Source organism: Nelumbo lutea, chromosome 1 (genome assembly GCF_056320005.1).
Source record: "Nelumbo lutea isolate HS-2025 chromosome 1, American lotus-T2T, whole genome shotgun sequence".
In the NCBI taxonomy this organism is placed as follows: domain Eukaryota; kingdom Viridiplantae; phylum Streptophyta; class Magnoliopsida; order Proteales; family Nelumbonaceae; genus Nelumbo; species Nelumbo lutea.
Window position 1 is genome coordinate 77,363,865 of NC_142684.1, and position 23,990 is coordinate 77,387,854.

General features: G+C 44.5%; 1 protein-coding gene across 1 annotated transcript; it reads left to right on the forward strand.

Annotated features, from left to right (window-relative positions):
* Window positions 1-8,245: 8,245 nt before the first annotated feature.
* On the forward strand, window positions 8,246-8,683 carry LOC148875510 (uncharacterized). The gene has a single exon (XM_088964720.1). It carries the CDS (start codon window positions 8,246-8,248, stop codon window positions 8,681-8,683), a length of 438 nt encoding a protein of 145 aa, XP_088820846.1.
* The last annotated feature ends 15,307 nt before the right edge of the window (window positions 8,684-23,990 follow it).

The following is a 23,990-nucleotide window of genomic DNA, read 5'->3' on the forward strand; positions in this document are numbered from 1 at the left end:
TCCCCCCTCTGTTGAGACAACCTTCACTAAACAAACTGTTGTTCCTCTGGTGACCAGCCAGAACCAACTCGATGATTTGATGTAGTGAATGCGGGCCATGCAAGCCCAATTGCAACAGCTTCAGCAACACCAACTCTACTAGCAGCAGGTGTTGCATCACGTCTCTCAGTATCACTATCAGCAGTAGTTCCCTCAGCTGCCTTAGCCTTAGCCCCAACTCCCTACTCGGCACCCAGCCTCACAACAAGCCATGTCTCGCTGCTAGGATGAACGCCCTTCTCGCCAAGAAGAGGCTTCCCAGAATCCACCTAAGAGCCAAGCCTCCTCTCGCGGCAAAAAGGAAAGACTAGCCACTCCGGTCTCGCCGTGGGCAGTCAGGTCAGGAGGACCCTAGCTCGCTAGGTCTACGTCACATCAACAATTAAAGTTCGAAGCCCCACTTCTGGAGAACCGGTTTGAGATCCTAGCTGTAGGCTCTAAGCAGAACCCCTCTATTCGCAGCCATCACCAGTAGCCCGAGCTGCTTCCTGCACAAACTATTCCTGACAGTATGGAGGTGAGCAGCACTAGTGCCGAGCCCGCCAAGAAGCAAAGATGCCACCGCCGAACTCATCGAACTACCACCCACAACCTGCCCAAGCTCAGAGGTTGGGAAAAGGTAAGCTCGGGTGAAGTTTGATGAACTTACAATTTATCTATATTTTATGAGGTTTTTGCATGAAATTTTATGCTGGTTTAATTAGATTTTGCCCTATTTTAGCTTGATTGCAAGAAAGATTTCAGGGGGAGCCAAATCAACAAAAAGAAGGCAAAAGCAAGAAAAGAAAGCCCAAAAATTATCAAGTTCAGCCCGGCCCAGCCATGAGAGCAAGGGAGTTTCATTTGGCCCAAGTAGTGCAAGCTAACTCTTTGGAAAACCCAAGGGAAGAAGCCTAGCAAGAAGGAAATTTTGGCCCAACCCATTTTTAGCCCAAATAACAACCTAGAGTGTAGCCCACATGAGCTCAAAAGCAAGCTAAGTTGTAGCCCAAATAGCAGCCCAAAGGGAGCTAGGGGCGGCAACTCCTAGAAATTTCTTGAAGAGAAGGAGGGAGCACTCTAGAATGTTCATGAGGGGTGTAATACACCCAATTCTAGAGACTTCAAGAAGGGGCAAGAGCCCCCTTGAAAAACTATATAAGGAGGCCTCTAGGAGGGGGGAGAGGTGTTCAATTGTTTGAGAGGAAGGCTCTCCCACTCTTAGAGGTTCGGCCACCTTGAGAGAAGAGAAGAGAAGAAGGCTAGGCGCAAGGAAGAAGAAGAAGAAGGGCTAAAGGAAGTTCAAGACAAGCAAGCTAGAAGAAGAAGGTGAGTTTGAATTGAGGGTTTGTGATTCAAAGATCTTTTGTAATAAATCATTTGTAGTTTCATTCTCTTTTGATTTGAATTCAGTTTCTTTGTTATATTTTCTTTCTTCTTTCTCCTTGTTTCCATTCTTCCTTGATGTATTTCAGCTTGTAAAATTTCAGTTCAGCAATCTAATTCTTTTTGATTCATTCAAATGGTCATGAATTGTACTTGAAGTTTCTTGAATAAGGGTGTTATTGTAGATTAATTCGGCCAATTAACCTTCAAAACTCAGATCTGAGATTGCAAGTTCTGAATTGCTTGAAAGAGAATTCAGATCTGCAATTTTCAGATTGGCCGAATGGATCTAAAGTTTGGAATTCCTAGAGTGCTTGAGAGAGACTCTAGGAATTCAGATCTACTATTCAAGAACTGAATTGAGTGCAAGGTTAGAGATAATTTGCACAATTCAGTTGGTGATCAATTCAGACTTGAATTGATGTTTTAGAAGTGTTTGAAGAAATGCATGCATGGGGATTAAATTCTTGTTAGAGATAGAAGAACCGTCACTCACGCATAGGATGAACATGCGCTTGAGAGAGGCTGTTCATGACCTTGGGGTTTCACCAACCCAAGGCTCAATCATGATTTATTCGACTGATCCAAATTGATAGATTGCTGAATTCTGAGATTGACATTTACTGCTTACTCTTCTAACCTGATTTGAAGGCAATTGGGCCAATGATTTAGATAGATTTTAATTTCGGATATTTTAGCTTTCATTAAAGTTTTGATTTATTTGTTGATTAGATAAGAAGTGCTCAATTTAGTATTGGTAATTGTTTCCTAAATCCTCGTGGGAACGATACTTCACTCACTACTTTATTACTTGAACGGCTAGTGCACTTGCTAGTGTCACAATGAGCCACACATCAAAGTTAAAGCTCTTTTCCTTTCTGTTCCATCCCCCTGTCTCCCGAGCTCCTAGTTGTTCCAATGCCCAAGGACTTCAAGCTTCCCCCTCTCGATAAGTATGATAGGTCGTTCGACCCGAATGATCATGTAGACGCTTTCCAGTCACAGATGCACCTGGTGAGGGCCAGTGAGTCTTGCATGTGCGTGGCTTTCTCCACCACTTTCAGAGGAGTGGCCCGCAAACTGGATCGATAAGAAGTTGGGCACAATTCACGCAAGCCTTCACGTCCCACGTCGTCACCAGCAAGTGGTGCCCGCAAACTGAGGAAAGTCTTCTCAACATAGTCCAGATAGAAAGAGAGTCCATCCGGGGCTATATCAAGCGGTTCAATGAGTCATGCATGCTGATACCGCGTCTAGACCCCACAGTGCGCCTTGCGGCAGCCAAGAAGGGTGTGACACACAAAAAATTCAAGTGGCACATGGTTCATAGCCGCGGAAGAAGAGATCAACCAGAAGGGTGAGAGCGCGCCCGAGAAGAGAAAGAGAGAAGGGGAACCTTCCAACCAAGGAGACAACCGAAAGAAGAAGGATGTAGATCGGGGGGAAAAGTTGGGTCAGTTGTTCTGAGCCCCTGTAGCGAACCGAACCGACCACACCCCACTGAGTGCTAAGCGGGCTGAAATCCTGATGGCAATCAAGGATGCCCCGTACGTGAAGTGGCCACCCTGCTTGAGGGAGAATCCTAATGAAAGGAATAAAAATTTGTATTGTAGTTTTCACAGAGACCATAGTCATAGTACCGAGAACTGTAAAAATTTCCGCAATGAGATAGAGGAACTCATTCGTTGCGGATATCTAAGGAATTTTGTACAGAATAATAACAACAACAACAATAATAATAATAATAAAGCAGGTCGGCAAGGGGAGCACGGTAAGGATGCTCTCGAGTCCAGTAAAACAGAGTAGTCACAGAGGCAGCCACTGGAAGAGAGGCCAGTTTGGGGCACCATCCACATGATAGTTGGAGGCTCGATCGTTGCAGGCTGTACCTCGGCGGCAGCTCGGACGTCAGTTCGTGAAGCTACCAAGGAAGAACAAAATCCTCCGAAATGGCTGAAGACAAAGGAACCGATCTTCTTCACGGAGAATGATGCACACGGGGTCCACTACCCCCATGATGACGCGCTCATCATAAAAGTAAGGATCAATGATTTCGAAATCAGGCGCGTCCACGTTAACTCAGGTAGCTCGGCAGATATCCTCTTCAAAGCCGCATTCGACCAGCTTTAGTTGCAGGGAAGTGACTTGAGGCCCGCTAATACTCCCTTGGTGGGCTTCAGTGGAGAAGAAGTCAGGCCCCTCGGGAAAATAACAGTACCTTTGGAAGTCGACACATGGCCCAACTCAGACACTTCAAATCAGTGCTTCAGTCCAGGAACCCCTGCCATCTGAACTAGTAAGTTTCCTACTTCAAAACTTAGATGTTTTTGCATGGTCCGTAGTAGAGATGCCCGGTATAGACTCTAGTCTTATAACTCACAAGCTCAATACTGATCCTATAGTTAGACCCGTTAGACAGAAGAAATGCAACCTAGCCCCAAAGCGATGGAAAGTAGTCAACGAGGAGGTCGCGAAGCTCCTCGCAGCCGGACTTCATAAGAGAAGTTAATTACCCAAGTTGGGTAGCCAACCCCGTTCTGGTAATGAAGGCTAACGGCAAGTGGCGCATGTGCGTCGACTACACTGACCTAAACCGAGCCTGCCCAAAAAACTGCTTCCCACTCCCCAGAATTGACCGCCTGGTGGACGCGACCTCAACGCACAAGTTGCTGAGTTTCTTAAACGCCTATTCGGGCTATAACCAAATCAAGATAGACCCGGCAGATGGACCCGGCAGATGAAGAAAAATATTCCTTCATCATAGAGTTTGGTCTATATTGTTACAAGGTTATGCCCTTCGGGTTGAAAAATGCTGGGGCAACCTTTCAAAGGCTTGTAAAATAAATTATTTAAGCCATTAATTGGTAGAAAAATAGAGTGTTATGTAGACGACATGGTCGTCAAAACTCAATTCTCACATGAATTAATACAAGACTTGCATTCTGTCTTTCAAATTTTGTGACAATTTAACATGAAGTCGAGTCCAAACAAGTGTGTCTTCAATGTCACCTCGGGCAAATTCCTAGGATACATCATTAGCCGGTGCGACATTGAGGCCAACCCGGATAAGATTAAGGCCATCTTAGATATGAAACCACCTAGGAAGTTAAAGGAGGTTCAGAGGTTGAATGGTTGTGTAGCCACCCTGAGCTGCTTTATGTCCAAGTCAGTGGACCCCTGTCTGCCTTTCTTTAAGGCAATTAAAAGCAAAAGGGTTCGAATGGACCCAAGACTGCCAGCTCACATTTGACGAGCTCAAGAAATACCTCACTAGTGTGCCAATCTTAACCCAACCCGAAGAGGGCGATGTTTTAGAGTTGTACCTCTCGACAAGTGACGAAGTGGTCAGCTCGGTACTGATAAAGGAAGTAGATCGGGTCCATTGACCCATCTATTATGTTAGTAAAGTATTGCAGGGAGCAGAGACGAGATATCCAGAATAGAGAAGCTAGCCTACGCACTAGTCATCGCAGCTCGGAAGCTCCATCCGTACTTCCAAGCTCATGTTGTTATCATCCTCACCGACAAAGCTTTGAGGCAAGTCTTACTTAAGCCCGAGGTCTCTGGTCGATTGATGAAGTGGCCGTTGAGCTCAGCGAGTACGACCTCCAATACAAGCCACGAATTGCTATCAAGGCCCAAGCCTTAGAAGATTTCATTGTCGAGTGCACTTTCAGCTCTGAAGTCCCCAGGCCGGTTGAGAACAAGGCCCCCAGTTCGGGCGAGCTTGGAGCTCCCAGGCCAGTTGAGTCTGGGCCCCGTGAAGTAGTAGCCAGGGTGGCATATCTCCTAGTTAGGCCAAGCACGAACTGGAATGAGGAGCCCTGGATCCTTCACGTAGATGGCTCCTCAAATCGGCAGGGCAATGGAGCCGGAATAGTTCTGCACGGCCCAAGTGGCACGAAATTGGAGTACGCACTACGCTTCGAGTTTGCGGCATCCAACAATGAAACAAAATATGAAGAATTGATAGCTGGACTAGCTTTAGCCAGAGAAGTAAAAGCCAAGCACATCATCATCTGTAGCGATTCCTAGCTCGTAGTCAACCAAGTCACAGGAGATTACAAAGCTCGTGACCAACCATGGTTGCTTACTTAGCCAAAGTAAGAGAAGCTCTGCTCAACTTCCAGTCACACTTCATTAGGAAAATCCCGAGGCCGGAGAATGCTGAGGTCGATGCCCTATCCCGGTTAGCCAACACCAATGATATCACCATGAGAACCATGTACATAGAGGACCTGCCTCGGCCTAGCATTCTCGAGGGGGCAGAGGAGGTCACTCCCGTTGTTCAAGCAGAGCCAAGCTGGATTGACCCGCTCGCGAGCTTCTTGCTACACGGGACCCTCCCTGCAGATTGCAATGCGACCAGAAGGGTAGAGTGCTAGGCAGCCAAATACGTCATAATGGACAAACGGTTGTACCGGAGATCCTACACGCTCCCCTACCTGCATTGCTTACGACCTACCGAAGCCGAGCTCATACTCTACAACACTCATGAGGGTCTGTGCGGCGGATACTTGGGGGGCAGGGCCCTCGCCCAAAAAGGCATTATGACAGGGGTATTATTGGCTAACAATGAAGGCAGATGCCATTAAGCTCGTCGGAAAATGTGACAAATGCTAGAAGCATGCCAATATTCACCATCAGCCTGCTGTCAACCTCAAGTATCTCACCAGCCCGTGGCCTTTCGCACAATGGGGCATCGACATACTTGGATTGTGAAGGGATAGGATATCCATCACATGGATGCCCAAAGATTGCGGAATAAGGGGGCGAATTGCAAAAATTTTTCTCTCCCTTCAACTGGGAATCGAATTTTCCATTTAGAAAATCATATTTTCAAAGATCATTCTTTGAACCATAAATTAAACCAGATCTGAACCAAAAGGAATAGAGAGAGATAATACCTGATACAAAGAAGCAATATCTCCCAATGGAGGTGTTCACGCCCAAGGAAGGATCCAAAATCTGCTCCCACTGAAGATGGCACAGTGCAGGGTGGAGCAGAATCAACAGTGTTCTTCCAAAAGAACTTGATCCTTCGCAAAAATCAAATGGACAGCTTATGAATACAACTCCCACCAATCTTTTCTCCATAAGTTTGGTATCAAGATCAAATCTTGATTTCTCCCAAGAACTGGAGATCGAACTGCTGGAGGCGGCGGCTGCAGGAAGGAGGCAGCAAGAGAGTATTTGTAGGGTGCAGAATTCTCCCTTTAAGTGATAAGGGATAACCCTTATCTTATCTGCAGATTAGATCAGCCATCTCCTAATCTAATTAGGAGGTTTCCAGAGTGGATAGGGTCTGGGCCCAATCCTATCAGTTGATTCATCTCAAAATTTGCCCCTTAATTGACTAATCAAATTAGCCCAGTTCGAAATGGGCTTAAGGCCCATTTAATGTTACGTATTCATTTAGCCTTCCAAATTGCTGCCCAGTTGGGCTTCCTTGTATAGCATGGGACCCAAACATTGATCTACACATCAGCCATATGGGTTCAATCCAGCCTTTGTTACAAAGCCTGGCCGAATACACTGTTATGGACAATGCACCCCCTGAAACCCATCAGATGGGCTCTATGGGCCCAACACTTACCCTAAGTGGTCATTGGGCCAAGCCACCTTCTAACACCCAGGGACTGTGGGCAGATGCAAGATTAGCCCATCAGGTATTATCCTCAATAGTTTTACACTTAACCTCTCATCCCATAATGATCATACACTACCCGACAAGAGAGGACCTCTCCCTCGGCTGCAAGGAACAGTGTTGCACTCTCTCTTGTATGGATCCCGGGAATTAAAACCTTTTGCAAATCATTTAGAAACCATAATATATATACTTTTATATCTCATATAAAATATATTTTGCAAAACAAATCTCAACGATTGAAATCGGCTGCCGGCAGTCTTGGTTTCCATCAGTGAGAGTGCATCCCCGATCATTACCTTTGTCCGACAAAGGGGCTGATCATGTCACTATGATCACCCACTGAGATGAATTCTTAGAATGTCCCAACATACCCAGGTTTTGACCCCCGCTAAGGATCTCACTGATTGGTACATCAAAGACAGCCCAATCCGACTCCTAGTGCAGTATCATAATCGAGTCTAGGGGTCGGGTGTAACTTTCTAGTTTTGTCCATCAATCTCCAAGGTCCAGGGCGAACTGGAAATCTGGTCCAGTTCAAAGATTTAATTAATCCTACACTGTATGTGCCTAGGGTCACACTCCGGTAGCTGAGACAAGCCACCCGAACCGACTTGGTGGCACCACAATGTCAGCCTTGTCAGGATAGGTCTCCCCAGACCGATCCACTGGCTGTGAACATTCTAAACTAACACGAGTCTCATTAAGTGTCCAGTTTAAGGGTATTACACAGAAACATACCAAGGGAACATGAATCAAATATGCACTTTTATTCATTTACAATAAACTCATAAAGTACATCATTTTGATTGAAGCTAAAGGCATACAAAACTGTCTAACAGATTGTTCCCACCAACGGCGGGCCAGAGGAACTTCTTAGTAGAAGCTGAACCTCTTGTAATGATCACAACCCGAAACGTCCAAAACTTCTTTTGGAAGAACATTGTGTGCCACTTCGGACTACCCTAGGTACTAATTTCTGACAACAGCAAGTAGTTCAATGACATCAAACTCCAGAACTGGTGCCAAGACACGGGGATCCAATAGAATTTCACTTCAGTTGCACACCCTCAAGCAAACGGTCAAGCTAAAGTCACAAACAAAGCCATCCTCTGCGGACTGAAGGCACATTTGGATAGAGCTAAAGGATTGTGGGCAGACAAGCTACCCAGTGTTCTATAGGCTTACTGAACCATGGAGAAAACTACCACAGGAGAGACTCCCTTTAACCTCACCTACAACTTCGAAGCAGTTATCCCGGTAGAAATCAAAGTGCCTACACTGCGACTGGAAGCATACAATGATAAGACGAATGAGGATGAGTTGCGTACCAACCTTGATCTACTCGACGAAGTAGGGGACTTCGCATACATTAGGACTGCAGATTACCAGCAAAGAGTAGCTTGGTACTATAATGCCAAGGTCCAGAAGCGGATCCTCTGCGTCGGTGACCTAGTCCTTCGTAAAGTTATGGTACTTGGGCCCGACGCTAGCAAGCTCGGGTCCAACTGGGAAGGACTTTACCGAGTGAAACAAGTGCTAAGGGAAGCAACATACGAGCTCGAAACCCTCGAAGGTAGACAAGTACCTCGGGCATGGAATATTCTCAACTTAAGACAGTATTACCTATAACAACTGAGTAGACTACGAGTCACTCCCAGAGCCTAAGGGCCAAAAATGCCGAGCTAACATGACCTCGGTGCTATAAGACCCTGTCGCCTCTTCGGCATGGGTGAACTCTAGGAGAGCGGACTATAAGCCGCTCCCCCAGCCTAAGGGCTAAAACGCCGAGCTAATGAAAGACCTCAGCACCATATAAGACCTAGCCGCCTCATCGGCATAGGCTAAGTACTTGTAATGTCTAAGGTGTAGGCAGCTCAGGTACGAACCTTGTGATGCATAGACTGCCCCGGCATACAACAGGTTGAACCCGTTAGGGACAACCGATGTCAACTTAACCTAGGTGCAGACAGGTCGGGCATATACCCTACTATGTTGCTCACCTCGGTGTACATAAGTTTACCCCTGCTAAGTACTGGGAGATAGTTTGGGGTGACGACAGTTGATAAACCCTCGCTTCGGGTACTTAGCTCGATAGCTTAACAGTTCGGGATAAAATAATCACTTCAACAAATAAAGTAAATTGCACAACATTTAGCAAAGTGTATTTTCATTATGAATATTTCATTACAAAGAGTTTATTACAAGAGGGGAAAAAAGATCAAGCTCGCAGGTACAGGAACTAAACTACTTCGGAGGCTCATCGCCTTTGCTAGGGACCTCCTCAGGGGCATTAGCCGAACTAGTGGCATCTGCATCCTCATCGGTGCCTTCGTCCTCAGAGTTCGGATCATCCGCTGACTAATGCACTATGTCATCTGTGATCCGTGAAGTGGTGATGGCGCTCGTATCAAGACCGGGGTAGACGTGCCTAATTAACCACCTGTTGAGCTTGAAACCATGTGGTAGGCCTCGATCATCACATCGTCAAACCTCAAAGACTTGACATAGTCAATGACAGCCTGAACCTTGGTCTCCTTGAGGGCATCTTCGAAGATCTCGGTCTTCTCTTTGAGGTCACCTCTGAGGTACTCCACCTAGTGCTCCAACTTTCCTTTCGCTTTCGCTTCCTTGAGGCCTTGCACCTCAAGCTTCAGAGCGTCCCGGTCTGCCTTGAGGTTGTCCATCTCGAGCCTTAAGGCCTCTTGGCCAACTGTGAACCCGTTCACCTCGGCCCTCAATCTATCATTGTCTCGGCCCAGCTCACTCTTCTCTGCCATCAGTACCTCGATGAAGCTCTTCTGAACTGAGACATCACTCTGTAAATGGTGGATCTGACAACGCGCCACCCTCAATTCGGTGTGGGCTGTGCGGGATGATTCCTCAACTGCCAAAGCCCATCTCAGGTGTGGGCTGTGCGGGATGACTGAGTTCACCTACAAAAAGGAGACCAGTCAAAAAAAAAAGGAGAAGAGGGTCCTTCGCTAGGAACTCACCACCATGGTATGAGAATCACCTCAGGCACCGAGCTGACCAAGAGTGAGATTAGCCTATTCTGAGACCTCCTCCAAGTACGTAGCCTCCTTACTCTTCTGAAGGCTAGACTGGGGGTTCAGAATGCTTTGATCGTCATAACTCCACAAGCTGGATACTGACATCTCTGTCGCATGGGTGGACTCCTCGGAAGCTTCAGCAGCGACACCAACAGAACAAGCCCCGATTGTAGCCTCTACAGGGCGAGCCTCAACGGTAGCTTCAGTGGCATCCCCGGCAACAGTCTCGTCAGGCTCGGTGGTGGGACTTTACTTGGGAGCTTATGCATTAATTTAAAATCCGGACAGGGAGATAGATAATAAGCTCGTCTATGCCCGGGGAGAGCGCCTGAAGCACTCTTCTTTATTTCCAAGATGGAACAGTGGATATCTAGGTCAATGGAGAAGGCGCGGTCGAAGCAAAGGGAAATGGTCCCAACCACATTCCGTATGATTCGGGTGAAGCTGGTCCAAGGTAATGTTAAAGTGCACTAGCACCTCAACAATCAGGGGTTGAAGAGGGAGACGAAGTCTGGCGACTAGTTGCTCCCTGAAGACCGTGATCTCATTGGGACCGTGCTCCCATGGAAAACTGCAGGTAGGAAGGCTGTAAGAGTACTCCTTAGGAAGGTGGAACCTCTGTATGAGGTCTTGAAGTCTCTCCAGAGTCATGGTGGAAGGGCCAAACTGATCTGGCACCCAACCTCGGTGGGAGGTGGATGCCAAATGACCCAAAACCACCCGTACATCGGACAGCTGGGCGGCAGGAGAGCCACCTTGAGCCAAGGTACCCACCTCGGGCTCGTCGATAAGGCTATCTACACTAGACGACATGAAAACACGAAAGGAAAGAAAGTTTAGAAAAGAAAAGGAAGCTCGGTGACTCACCGTAGAAAACGCAAACCGAAGTGGGGAAATAATTGAGCTAGAAGACCCGAGATGGGAACCTCAGATGCGAGCTCAATACTGATGTTGAAGACTTTGTGGCGAAGAAATGACAAAGGGTCCCTCACTATTTATAGCCACTGCTTCCGGGCGTTAACGATTGAGATTAAACGATCCAACGGCTCTTAAAGAAACCAGCTACGGGTTCCTCGAGGTGAAATTAGTTTAGTGCATTTTTTGGCGTCCGCAAAGTCTGAATCGCGTGACGTCCGCGCATAAACCGAACGTGACCCAGGTTTCTTTTGATTGAGTTGGGAACTAGACTGGTCCAGCTAGGCGAATTGCGTGACAGAGTGGCATGAGTATCGAAGCCAAATCCACCCGGCGCGTCATGAACTCCCTGCACTGGATCAACACCGCCAGCACAGGGAGTAGGGGGCAATTGATGGAGGGTGATTTAGCCTGACCTCATAGCATGGGTACACGTGGGTATGACCTTGCTCAAGCGATGACTTAGCATGACAGCACAGCAAGCGCAACCACAACTCGATGGGAAGGGCTCACCGATTTTAGTCTGGCAACTCGACGGGTTAGGCTACTCGCCGAGAGCCGCCTGGCAACTCGGAGGGTTAGGATACTTGCCGAGAGCTGCCTGGCTTGCACCTCCTTCCCAAGGCTAAGGCGCTCCAAGCTACCTCCGAGCTTGGGGCCCCCTGACCTTTCCTAATGCTCGAGCTCCTCCTAGTGGATTTTAGGCCACTCCCAAACAGGAACACCCTGATCCGCCTCTAGATACCCTGAGGTAGAGACACCTCGGGCTAGATAGCTCTATGTAGCTTGCCACAGGCAGCTTGCCACTTGTAGGGTAACTCGGTATAGGGTAGCTCGAAGAAGAGTAGTTTGACACATCACAAGAAGGCCTCCTGCCCGACCACCGTACCTGACAAACCTGGAGATTGCAACCACGTCTCTCGTCAGACAGTGTTGTGCCCGTGACCTTTGGAAGGTGTCTTACACCTAACAGGTACATACCCTGCAACGATGGCCTCGCGTGTGCCACCTCAGCCCTGGCTGTAACGGCTGTGGCAGGACGACAGTGGTGGTTATACCTGTTCTGTCAGAGGTAGGTGGGCCTGATTCGACAGAGTTCTGTTATAAGTAGCCCAATCCCAAAGGACAGAGGTAACTTTCTGATACTCGCGCTATCTGCACTCTTAACTTTCTTACTCTCTTTGCATCTTTCACAGAACTCTAACTTAAGCGTTGGAGTGTTCTCGCCAGGCAAGCCCCCGGAGATCCCTTATCTTCTCCATCTCAGATACTTTTCAAGAGCCACACAAGTATCAAGTAGGAGTGACCGGATTGCGCACCATCAATTGGTAAAGTTATGCCGAATCAGAAACGAATCAAGACAGGGGCTTATTTGTGTGCAAGAAAATTATAGTAGATTTGAAGCAGGAGCAACCTTATAAACAATTACCCAGGGTTTGTGCTAACTGCGGATTAATTGGCCATGTACAGATGACATGCAAACGGAAAGATCCCTCCATCAACAATTACAAGACCTATTTGGGTTGTAATTGTCAGGAGCAACCTTATAATATTCCAGTCTATACTCCATCTCTCTTAGCTCAACAGCCATGTCACATTTGGCATAGTGAACCCGGACGGACTAGGTAATGGTAAGTTGTCTGGCCTGACTCCGTTCACCATCTCTCTTAGCAACCTTATAATATTCCTAACGAAGACTGAGAGGATAACGACCCCGGCATGCATAAACATCGATATGTCGATAACTCCGGCAACATGGTAGCGGTGGTGGTTAGGTATACCGCCGAGTCTACTCAAGTTCAACTCGGTGATTCAACTCAGAATCAGGCTCGACGAGAGACAACCATTGCATACAGAGACACACGTGACGCGGGCAGCCACTCACGTAGCATGCATGCACCTTCTCTTCAAAGCTTATTTCATGCTAAGGCACAAATGATTAGCTACCTTGCGACCATGCACAACAACACTGGAACACATGGTTAGCACCAGCAAATCCGGGATTAAGTCACAAAACGCATTACTTAACCAAAACCGGAAGGCTTGGAGTGTTTGATATGCGAACAGTAAAACGAAAGTGGGGCCCACCGTACAAGTACTTTCTGGAAGTAGGAACTAACAACCTCATGTCCGTCCATCCAGAATGGTCAAGTTACTAAGGTTTTCCCGGGTCAGAATAGAGGAGCTTAATACAAATTCACATCTAGAAATGGCCTCTAATCAAAACAACGGCCTAGAGGCTTTTATTAGAGATCAGTTGATGGGTATGGACCTCAAATCAACGGGTCAAGACATACTCATCTCCAACTTGAACCCACCATGCAATAGGGAATGAGCTGGTAGAACCGAGACTACACAACTCGATAGTCGGACTCTCTGATGTAAACCTCACTCTTGCTATTACTCAGCTTCATCATACTACTCGCCCACATGTACAAGCTATTACTATTTCATTTATATTAAATTATCTTATTAGTTTGCATATTTTTCTTCTGTTGACTGTTACAATGATCTTCCTATCGTGGAATGTCCGTGGAGTAAATAATCCTAAAATCAGAGAACTCCAACATATCTGTAGAAAAGAGAGGCCTGATCTTCTCTTCCTTAGACAAAACTAGATCCCCCCAGAAGCAAGGATTTAGTCTCCAAGCTCTACTTTCAAAATTCAATATACAAGGAAGCAACTCAGGAGGTCTCATCTGCTGCTGGAAGAATAGTATCCAAATTCAAGTACTCTCGTTATTTGATCATCTAATTCACCTCGTCACCATAAATTCTCCCCCATGTCCTTAGCATTTGCTGCTATTTTATGGACACCCACAAAGAAGTCAACGGAAAGCTACATGGTCATCAATTTCGTCATTCCTAAGTCAAGTCTTCTCTCCATGACTATTAATGGGTGATCTCAATGACATCTACCTTACGAACGATCAGAAAAACTATAGACATGCTACACCCAAGTTATCCAAATATTTGAGAGATTTCATCACACATTTCCAGCTAATTGACATCAGCTACATAGGTCCTCCGTTTACCTGGACAAATGGACCGAGCGGAACCTCAAAAGTACTGGAGCGCCTAGATAGTGTCTTAGCTACTCCAAAATGGATGTATCTATTTCCACAAGTAATGCTCTATCATCTGCCGATCACAAACCTCATATCATAGCCCCATTAAACTCCATACTCATCCGCCTGATACCAAACACAGATCACAAATCCACTTCTTACCTTTTTGGACAGACCACCTCGACTGTAAAAAGCATGTGCAGGAAACTTGGTCTGCTCAAATAAGAGGTCGGCCATGGTACAAAGTAACTTCCAAGCTAAAAGAATGCAAGCTAAACCTGAAAAGGTGGAACATGGAATGCTTTGGGCTCATTCGCATGACCATATATAGGCACTTGCAGACACAATATCGAGGTTACAAATGGCCCAAGTTCAGAGTGCAGCTATGTAAAAACATAAAAAACAATATCATTATTGGCTACTAGGAGCTGGAGGCTCAACTCCCGAGAACTATGGCTGAGGGTGGCCGGAATACCAAATTTTTTCATCAAGTAGTTAGACAAAAGAATATAAAAAATAATATTATTTGGGTTAAAGACAGTAATGGTGTTTGGACTTTCGATAAGATTGAAGTATCAAAATATTTTCTCAACATGATTTGTCAAATAGGAGGGGGAGCTCCAATATTTGACCCCACCTCTTTACAAAATTTCTCTCTCCCCCAAATCCAGCAACAACACATTGACTCCCTTCTAATACCACCAACTGCAGAGGAAATTCACATAGCAGTGAAACAAATGAATCCTCACAAGGCACTAGGACTTGATGGCTTCACTTCTTATTTCTATAAGCACTTTTGGGACATTCTAAGTCAAGGCATCTTTGACATGGTCAATGATTTCTTCTATTCAGAGTAGCTCCTTAAGGAGATCAATAACACAAATATTGTCTTCATTCCTAAATGCAGTTCTCCTATGGACACCTCTAATTACAGACCCATAAGCCTCTGCAATGTACTGTGCAAAATCATTTCTAAATGGTTAGTAGAATGGTTGCAACCTATACTACAAGACATCATCTCCCCTTCTCAATCTGGGTTCCTGAAGAACAAACAGATCATAGATAATATTCTCTTGGTGAAAAAAGCTATCCACCAAATGAAAACCCAAAAAAGGGGGAAATGATACATTGTAGTCAAGCTTGATATGTCCAAAGCCTTTGATAGAATGGGTTGGGATTTCATAAAGAATGTATTGTATCAGATGAACTTTCCTCAAAATTGGTGTAATCTGATACGTCAATGTATATCCACACCCACTTTTTCTATCAAAATTGGAGGAGAAACATTCCACCACTTTTAGTTGCAGAGGAGATTAAGGCAAGGAGACCCATTGTCTCCCTATCTCTTTATTATAGGGATTGCTTCTAAATGAAGCAATCACTGATGGATCCTTATAAGGCATTAGAATAGGTCGTACAGAGGTCCAAATAAGTCACCTCCTCTTTGTGGATGATGTTATTCTCTTCTTCTAGGTTGATCTTTCTCAAGAACGTATTTTGAGACAAATAATCAAAAGGTTTGAAGACTTGCCTGAGCAACAAGTGAACTATAACAAGTCCTCCATTATGTTCAGTAGAAATGTTCCAAGACACCATAAAAAGTTCCTACCAAGTGCTTCACATCCACAACTCCTCCTTGATAGGATCAAAATACTTATGGTCTAGAGTGGGGATGAAAGAAATTGAGGCAACTTCAAATCGGGAGCTGGTTGAGAAAATCATTCAACGATTCAATGGTTGGAGCTCTAAGTAGTTACCAGAAGCGAAAAGAAGGAGCTCTAAGTAGTTACCAGAAGCGAAAAGAACAACCTTAATTAAATCAACAACTCTATCTATCCCAATTTACACCATGCTGACCACCAAGATACCCTCCTCTACCCACAAATTGATTGAAAAGTACACCTGAGATTAGTGGTGGCATAACAAGAGAAAGAGTACTAAACACACAATAGCCTGATCTAAACTCTGCTTACTCAAAACCTTGGGTGGTTTGGGAATTCGACAAGGAAAACAAATGAACAAAGCTCTCTTTAGTAGACACATATGGAGATTGTTGACTGATGCCCAATTTCTTTGGTCCTCGGCTATGAAGGCCAAATATTTTCCACACATCAGTGTTTTTCAAGCAAGGAAAAGGTGGCATAGCTCCTTGTGGTGGAGGCAAACTATTGACTTGCTAAAAGAATTGAACCCTAATATGATGTGGCTCCTCAAGGATGGTAACTCAATACATATCTTTAATGACCCATGGGTACCAAATATTCTGGGAGGTTTATTGAACCCAGCTGTAAATACCAACAATCAATCAGATCAACTTAGAGTTGCCAAGTTACTTAATAGTGACTCAACATGGAACACTAGAAAGGTGGAGGAACTAATTTCATCGAACCACACACCTCATGTCTTACAGATCTGGCTGAATTTTCATCTAGAATCATATCAGTTGATTTGGAAGCCATCATCAAAAGGACAACTAAAAGTCTTTTCTATTTATCATCAGTTTCATCTATCATCTCCATCATCTTCAACATCCTTCTTTGACTGGAAAGCTTTAGGGAGAACAAAGATATCACCCAGATATCATATCTTTGTATGGAAACTTCTATGAGAAGGGATTTCCACTAAAGACAAATGTTCAACATGGATACCTAAGGAAGAAATATTATGTCCTATTTGTCGAATGGAAATAAAAACACCTCATCACCTATTCTTCACATGCACCTTTGCTCGAGCAATTTAGAATCATGTTCAAGTAGGACTTAACCCAGATGAGGTAACCACTTGGCTAATTCATGTAATAATAATAGGCTGGTTGAAATCGACACGGGCCTCCACAAACAAGGACACTTGCAACTTTTTATTTGGTAAATGATGTGTTGTTATATTTCATATGGAAGGCAAGAAACAAATTGTTATTTGAAAATAAAATGTATTAAGGGGCCCACGAATAGGATCTCGTCACAAGTCGGTCCACAAGGAAAACCTCTTGTTTTCCCTTGTTCCTCCCTTTTTTTGAGGACCCTATCTTGACGCCTTAATGGTGATTATTAAAGAGATCACCCCCTCTCCTCTACTATTTCTTGACTTGAAATTTTGATCCTTTATTGAATATCATCAGCTCCTTTAAATAGGAGATTACAAGAAGATAAGAGTCCTACTTTAGGAAGACTCCCTACTAATCTATACTACTGAATTTAGCTAAGATAGAAACAGATAAGATAAGAACACTGAACAGATAAGACTCCCTACTAATCCATACTACTGAAAACATATAAGATAAGAACTGCATCTAGCTAGATAAGAAGAGAACACTGAATTAGATAAGATGAGAACACCGAATCTTGCACCCTTTACTGCTGCTGTCGGCGATGATATTGCTTCCCAATAAAAGCATTCACAACATTACTCCCCTCCCGGACGAAGAGCTTGTCTTCAAGCTCGAAACCAGGATATGTGTCTTGAAACTCAGTCAAAGGGATCCAAGTAGCTTCGGCTAATGGTAAACTAGCTAATGGTATGCTGGCCCATTCCACTAGGACTTCAATAATACCTTGATTAATTCTGGAGCGAATAATAGCCCGAGGCTAGGGAATGAGTTTGCCCTCCTTCAAGAGTGGTAAGGGGGGAACACTGACAGGAGGAATACCTTTAAACGGCTTGAGCAAGGAAATGTGGAAAACATCATGGATCCTACTGTGCTCTGGCAGTTCCAGCTGGTAGGCAACTGTACCAATTCGTCGCAAAACCTTGAAAGGTCCATAAAATTTAGGAGATAATTTAGGAGCAGCCCTGTGACTCAAGGAGCGATGTCGATAAGGCTAAAGCTTCAACCAAACAAACTGCCCAAGTTCAAATGACAATTCCTGATGATGTTGATCATAGGCATGCTTCATGCGTAGTTGTGCTTGTTGTAAGCGAAGAGAAACTTCAACCAGAAGAACATCTCACTCTTGTAGGGAATGATCAATCTCCTCCAAACGAGTAGAACTAGGTTCATAGGACAACAAATGAGGAGGTTCATGGCCATAGATGACCCGGAAAGGTGTCATTCCTAGGGAATAATGATAGGCAGTGTTATAACAATACTCGGCCCAAGAAAGCCAATCAACCCATCATCGCGGTTGATACCCATCAAAACAACGGAGATACATTTCGATCATTCGGTTCACCACCTCAGTTTGACCATTTGATTGAGGATGATAAGCGGAAGAGAAAGCTAAGGTAGTACTATGTAACCGAAATAATTCCCTCCAGAAGGTACTAGTAAAAACTGGGTCTTTGTCGCTGATAATAGATTATGGTAGCCCATGTAAACGGAAAATGTGAGTGAAAAAGACGTGGGCGATAGAAGTAGCATTGTACGGATGTGACAGAGGGATGAAATGGGCATACTTAGAGAAGCGATCCACCACCACATAAAGAACCGATTTTCCCCCAACCTTGGGTAGTCCCTCTATGAAATCCATAGAGATATCAGCCCATATCTATGTTGGGATCAAAAGGGGTTGAAGAAGGCCAACCGGATGCAAATTTTCCCATTTGTGTTGTTGACAAGTAGAGTAGTTTTGGATAAAGTCCCTAATAGAAGCCTTCATACATTGCCAATGGAAATCAGCTTGGACGCAATAAAGTATCTTCTGAATGCCTTCATGGGTGGAGCTATGAATATTGGAGATGATGGAGGGAATTAAAGAGGATTTGGTTAGAAGATGTATCCGACCTTTATACATCACGAGCCCATCTTGAAGGGACCAATTGGAGTCGGCAGTTCTAGACTGAATTTTTTGAACAAGGGTCGTCCATTCTATTGATTATGGCATCTCCTTGATATTGTCTAATAAGGTGACTCAGGGACGTGAAATCCCACAAAGAAGCATAGTGTCCTTGTCACACCTGGACAATGCATTCGCGGCGTGATTTAAAGATCTCGCCTTGTAATCTACCCGAGAATCAACTCCAAGCAGCTTGCTAACCCAATGTTGTTGGGGAGAAGTGGTAAGTCACTGCTCCAACAAGTACTTGAGGCTATAGTGACCAGTTTTAACGACAAATGACCTTCCCCACAAGTACGATCTTCAGTGTTGGACTGCTCTAGCTAACTCAATCAATTTGCATTCATAGGCTGTCAATTTTAAATGATGATCAACAAGTTTACGACTGAAGAAGGCAATCAGGTGCCCTTGTTGCTGTAATACAACACCAATCCCTATTCCGGATGCATCGCACTCAAATGTAAACTCAAGATCAAAGTTCGGTAATTGCAGAACTGGAGTGGTGGAGAGGGCATCCCTTAAATTTGCAAAAGCCGCATCGGCTGCATTGTCCCAATGAAAGTCATTCTTCTTTAATAGGTTAGTTAATGGGGCAGCCAACAAGCCATAATTTTGTACGAATTTGTGGTAATATCCTGTCAAATCGAGGAACCTGTGGAGGGCCTTGGCGGATTTGGGCTTGGGCCATTCCTTGATTGCTTGAATTTTGGAACTGTCCACCGTTACACCTTGACTGTTAATGACATGACCCAAGTAAAGAACCTGGCGCTCCCCAAAGGAGCACTTGGACCGTTTAAGGAAGAGCTTGTATTGGCGCAGGAGCTCAAAAACAATCCTTAGATGATGCACATGTTCTATCCATGTTTTACTATAGACCAAGATGTCGTCAAAGAACACTAAAACAAATTTGCGAATGTGGGACTGAAATACCTTGTTCATTAAGGACTGGAATGTGGATGGGGTGTTTGTGAGACTGAACGACATAACTAAAAACTCAAAGTGGCCATGATGAGTTTTGAAGGCAGTCTTTTCAACATCTTCGAAAGCCATTTGGACCTGAAAGTACCCTGACCTTAGGTCTAGTTTTGAAAAATACTGGCACCATGAAGTTCATCCAACAATTCGTCCACAATGGGAATATGGAATTTATACTTGACAGTCCGGTTATTGAGCTCTCTATAGTCAACACAAAATCTCCAAGTACCATCCTGCTTTGCTACCAACAGGACTAGCGGGGAGAAAGGAGATCGACTAAGGCGGATGATCCCCTACTTAATCATTTCAGCACATTGCTTCTCTATCTCGTCTTTCTGCAGATGTGGGTAGCGATAGGGCCGGATGACTGGTTCTGAGCCCGTCACCAGAGGGATCCAGTGATCGCAAGCTCGGGAAGGAGGAAGTCCCTTGGGTTCTTGGAATACATCTGAAAAATCAGCGAGGAGCCTTTTCGTGGTCGCTGCATGCGCGACTTCACCTTGGAGCACATGAACTTGTGGGTTTTTAGCCTTTGCCACTTTACCCTGCCAAGTGACTTGCTTCCCATTCAAGTAGAATATCATCTTTAGGGCGCTAAAATCCCATAGGATTGGGCCCAGGGTGATCAATCATTTTACCCCAAGGACTATATCAAATCCATCCAAGGATAACCCAAACAAATAAGCAAAGAAGGATTCAGAATTGACCTGTATTTGGATGCCCTTACAGATGCCCGAGCTGTGTACTCTTTCTTCGTTTGCTACAACTACCTGTAGTCTTGGTTTGATTTCCATTGGCAGCTCCAATTGGAGGGCAGCTTGCTCACTCACAAAATTGTGTGTGCTTCCTGAATCAATGAGGATCAGTGCTGGTCTTCTCGCTACCCGCGCTTGCAACTGCATAGTTTGAGAGAGTTTTATTCCTGTTATTGCGTGGAGAGAAATCTCGGGTTCTAACGAAGAGGGTTCATCCTCATCTTCCTCTTGTTCATCCACCAGGAGGTAGAAAAGTCCTTGCACCTATGTCCTGCTGAATAAAGATCGTCATAGTTGAAACACTGTCCCCTCGCCCGACGTTCTGCCATCTTAGCCCTAGACAATTGCTTAATAGGGGGGGGGGGTGCCACCACGCTGCTTCCCACACTGGGTGCTGATTTGGAAACATTGCTCGTATGTGGCTTCTATTCTCGGCTGGCTACAGAAGATGGGGTCATTCCGAGTGTTTTCAGGGATGCCCATGTTGTCGGAGGCTGCCCTATTGAAAGTTCCGCGGGTGAGTTGCAGCTTGCGTTCAAAAGTGCGAGCCAAATTCATAGCAGTAACCAGGTTGGGGGGATTTTGCATCTCCACATCCACCCTCAAAGTTTCTACTAACCCTGCGGTGAACATGTCAACCTGCTGGTCTAGTCGTATCGATGATGCTCTTGCATGGAGGGTCTAAAACTGACGCTGATATTCAGCCACCGTTCCCGTCTGTTTGAGGTTGATTAGTTCGCCAAATGGGTTGCTTGTTAATGGGGGCCCAAACCTGAGAAGACAGTAGGATTTGAATTGGGTTCAACTGAGCCCGGGTTCCTCCTGTTCTAATCTATAAAACCAGGGTTGCGCCTCATCTGTCATGTGGAATGCGGCTAAGCTTACTTTGTCTCTGCCCTTTGTCCTTTGGTTGCGGAAGAACTACTCACATCTGTATAGCCATCCCAGAGGATCTCCAGCACCATTATAGGAAGGGAACTCCAGCCTGTTGTATTTGGGAATGATCGCGGCTCCCTGGACAACGACCTGCTACTCGTCGGACGATTCTGCCACATCTGGTCGGCGGACGTTTGTGGTTGCAGTCCCTTTTGGATTCCTTTCCTTGCTAGAAAAATATAAATTCATTAAGCGCCTTAATTCTCGGACATCGTCCTTGACATTGCGCACATTCGTGCTGTTCTCCACGAGCTTGTGCTCCAGTTCATAAACCTTAGTCGTCAGCTACTCAAGGTCACCCATGACGCCTGACTCTGATAGCAGATTGTTAAGGGCCCGTGAATAGGATCTCGTCACAGGTCAGTCCACGAGAAAAACCTCATGTTTTTCCTTGTTCCTCCCTTTTTTTGAGGACCCTATCTTGACGCCTTAATGGTGATTATTAAAGAAATCACCCCCTCTCCTCTGCTATTTCTTGACTGGAAATTTTGATCATTTTTTGAATATCATCAACTCATTTAAATAGGAGATTACAAGAAGATAAGAGTCCTACTTTTAGGAAGACTCCCTACTAATCTATATTACTGAATTTAGTTAAGGTAGAAACAGATAAGATAAGAACACTGAACAGATAAGACTCCCTACTAATCCATACTACTGAAAACATATAAGATAAGAACTATATCTAGCTAGATAAGATGAGAACACCGAATATTGCACCCTTTACTACTGCTGTCGGCAGCGATATTGCTTCCCAATAAAAAGCGTCCACAACAAAATGCCTTTTCACCCACAAATTCTAGAGCAGGTAGCTATCCACACACAATCAGCTCTGGAGATCGCACAAGTGATTCGTGTGACATAGCATTAACAATAGCAATTCTTTGCATGAAAATACACTTTAGAATGATGGCTCCTTTGATCCTCACACAGGACATGCAGGGCGAGATTTCATCATCAAATGTGCAAAGAAACCTCTGCTCTCATGGATGGGTTGGAAGCAACTTCGAATCTATTAATACAGACTCTAATAGTTTATATTGACTCTGCAAAGCTAAGAATGGATAGAGTAGCTGTAACGGAGCAGGTTCAAGACTCTTACATCTCGGTTTCAATACCATCTTTTTGAACATGTAAATAGATCAAACAATCTAGCTGCTCATACTTTAGCTACCAAACATCAGTCATCAAGATGGGCATGTACAGTTTAGTATATTACAGTAAATCAGTAATGGAGCTACTTCTTTTTTTGCAAAAAAAAAAAAAAAAAACCCATAAATGCAAGCCAGAGATTTGAGTGTTTTGGACCAGATGCACTTGTAAAGATTATAATATGATACATATAAATAAAAACCAAAGGCCCATAATCTAGCCCAACTTAGTTACTAATTGTCATCCCTATAAATGGTACTTTAGGAGATGAAATTAGTTGAACTACATAACTGTTTTGTGGGCCGTGGGACCAAACCAAACCAGTTGAACTACAAAATAGGTGTTTGGAACCGATGAGGCTTTCTTGAAAAATGGTGTGACACTAGTGCAATATCTGAAATTCATTTTTTTGTGGTTTTTACTGTTCAGTTCATCTCTGAAATCATAATTTCACCTACAGTTGGGAGTAGGTGTCAGCTCAGAATTGATGCCAATTTAATATGGGTATTATAGATGGAGGTGTTCATAAATTTGAATTGTTGTGCATCTGCTCAAACCACAGGTTGAAAATCAAAAAACGTGTGGTCTTTTCTTATTTTTATACTAGTGAGGATTTATACAATTCATGGGATTTGTTCAAAGAATATGAAATAAAATGAGAAAACATTTATTTTTTAAATCACATTGAAAATCGAAAAAAATGTATATGTACACCCTCGTTTTTTATATTGATATAACATTAAAAAATACAACAATGCAACACCCTTGCCATTGAAAAAAAAAAAATCATTTTCTACAAAAACGACATACCAATGAAACACCATTTTCTCAAAGAAAAAAAGAAAATGGTATTATGTCACCAAAATGATTGCACCCACAGTGGGTAAAACAGCTAAACTTCAGTAAATTCATTCTCACTTGGAATCTTCAAATGTTTTCCCTTTCCAGACACAATAAATGATCAATTTTAGCAAACGCTAGAACAACGGACACCAGGGGCGCCCCACAATGTCCCACAGTACATCCCCGCTATGTACTCAGAACATCTCTTGATGCCCAACATCTCTTGATGCCCAACAGCACATCGAAATTGATACTATCATCGGTATATATTTCCAATCGGTAGATATTCCCAATGCACGGCGGGGATATCCTGTGGGACACTGAGGGGCGCAAACGTGAATTCTTGGAAAAATGCCAAACCAAACCGTGATGGCGTCGCGCCCAATTGAATCCTTGAAGGCTCGAAGCCTCATCCATCAGCTATTTTCGTGATACGAGATATTCAGAATTTGAAATATGTACAACGAAGC

Coding starts and splice junctions, on each gene's coding strand:
- LOC148875510 (XM_088964720.1), top strand. CDS start 8,246: ATGGAGAAAACTACCACAGGAGAGACTCCCTTTAACCTCACCTACAAC.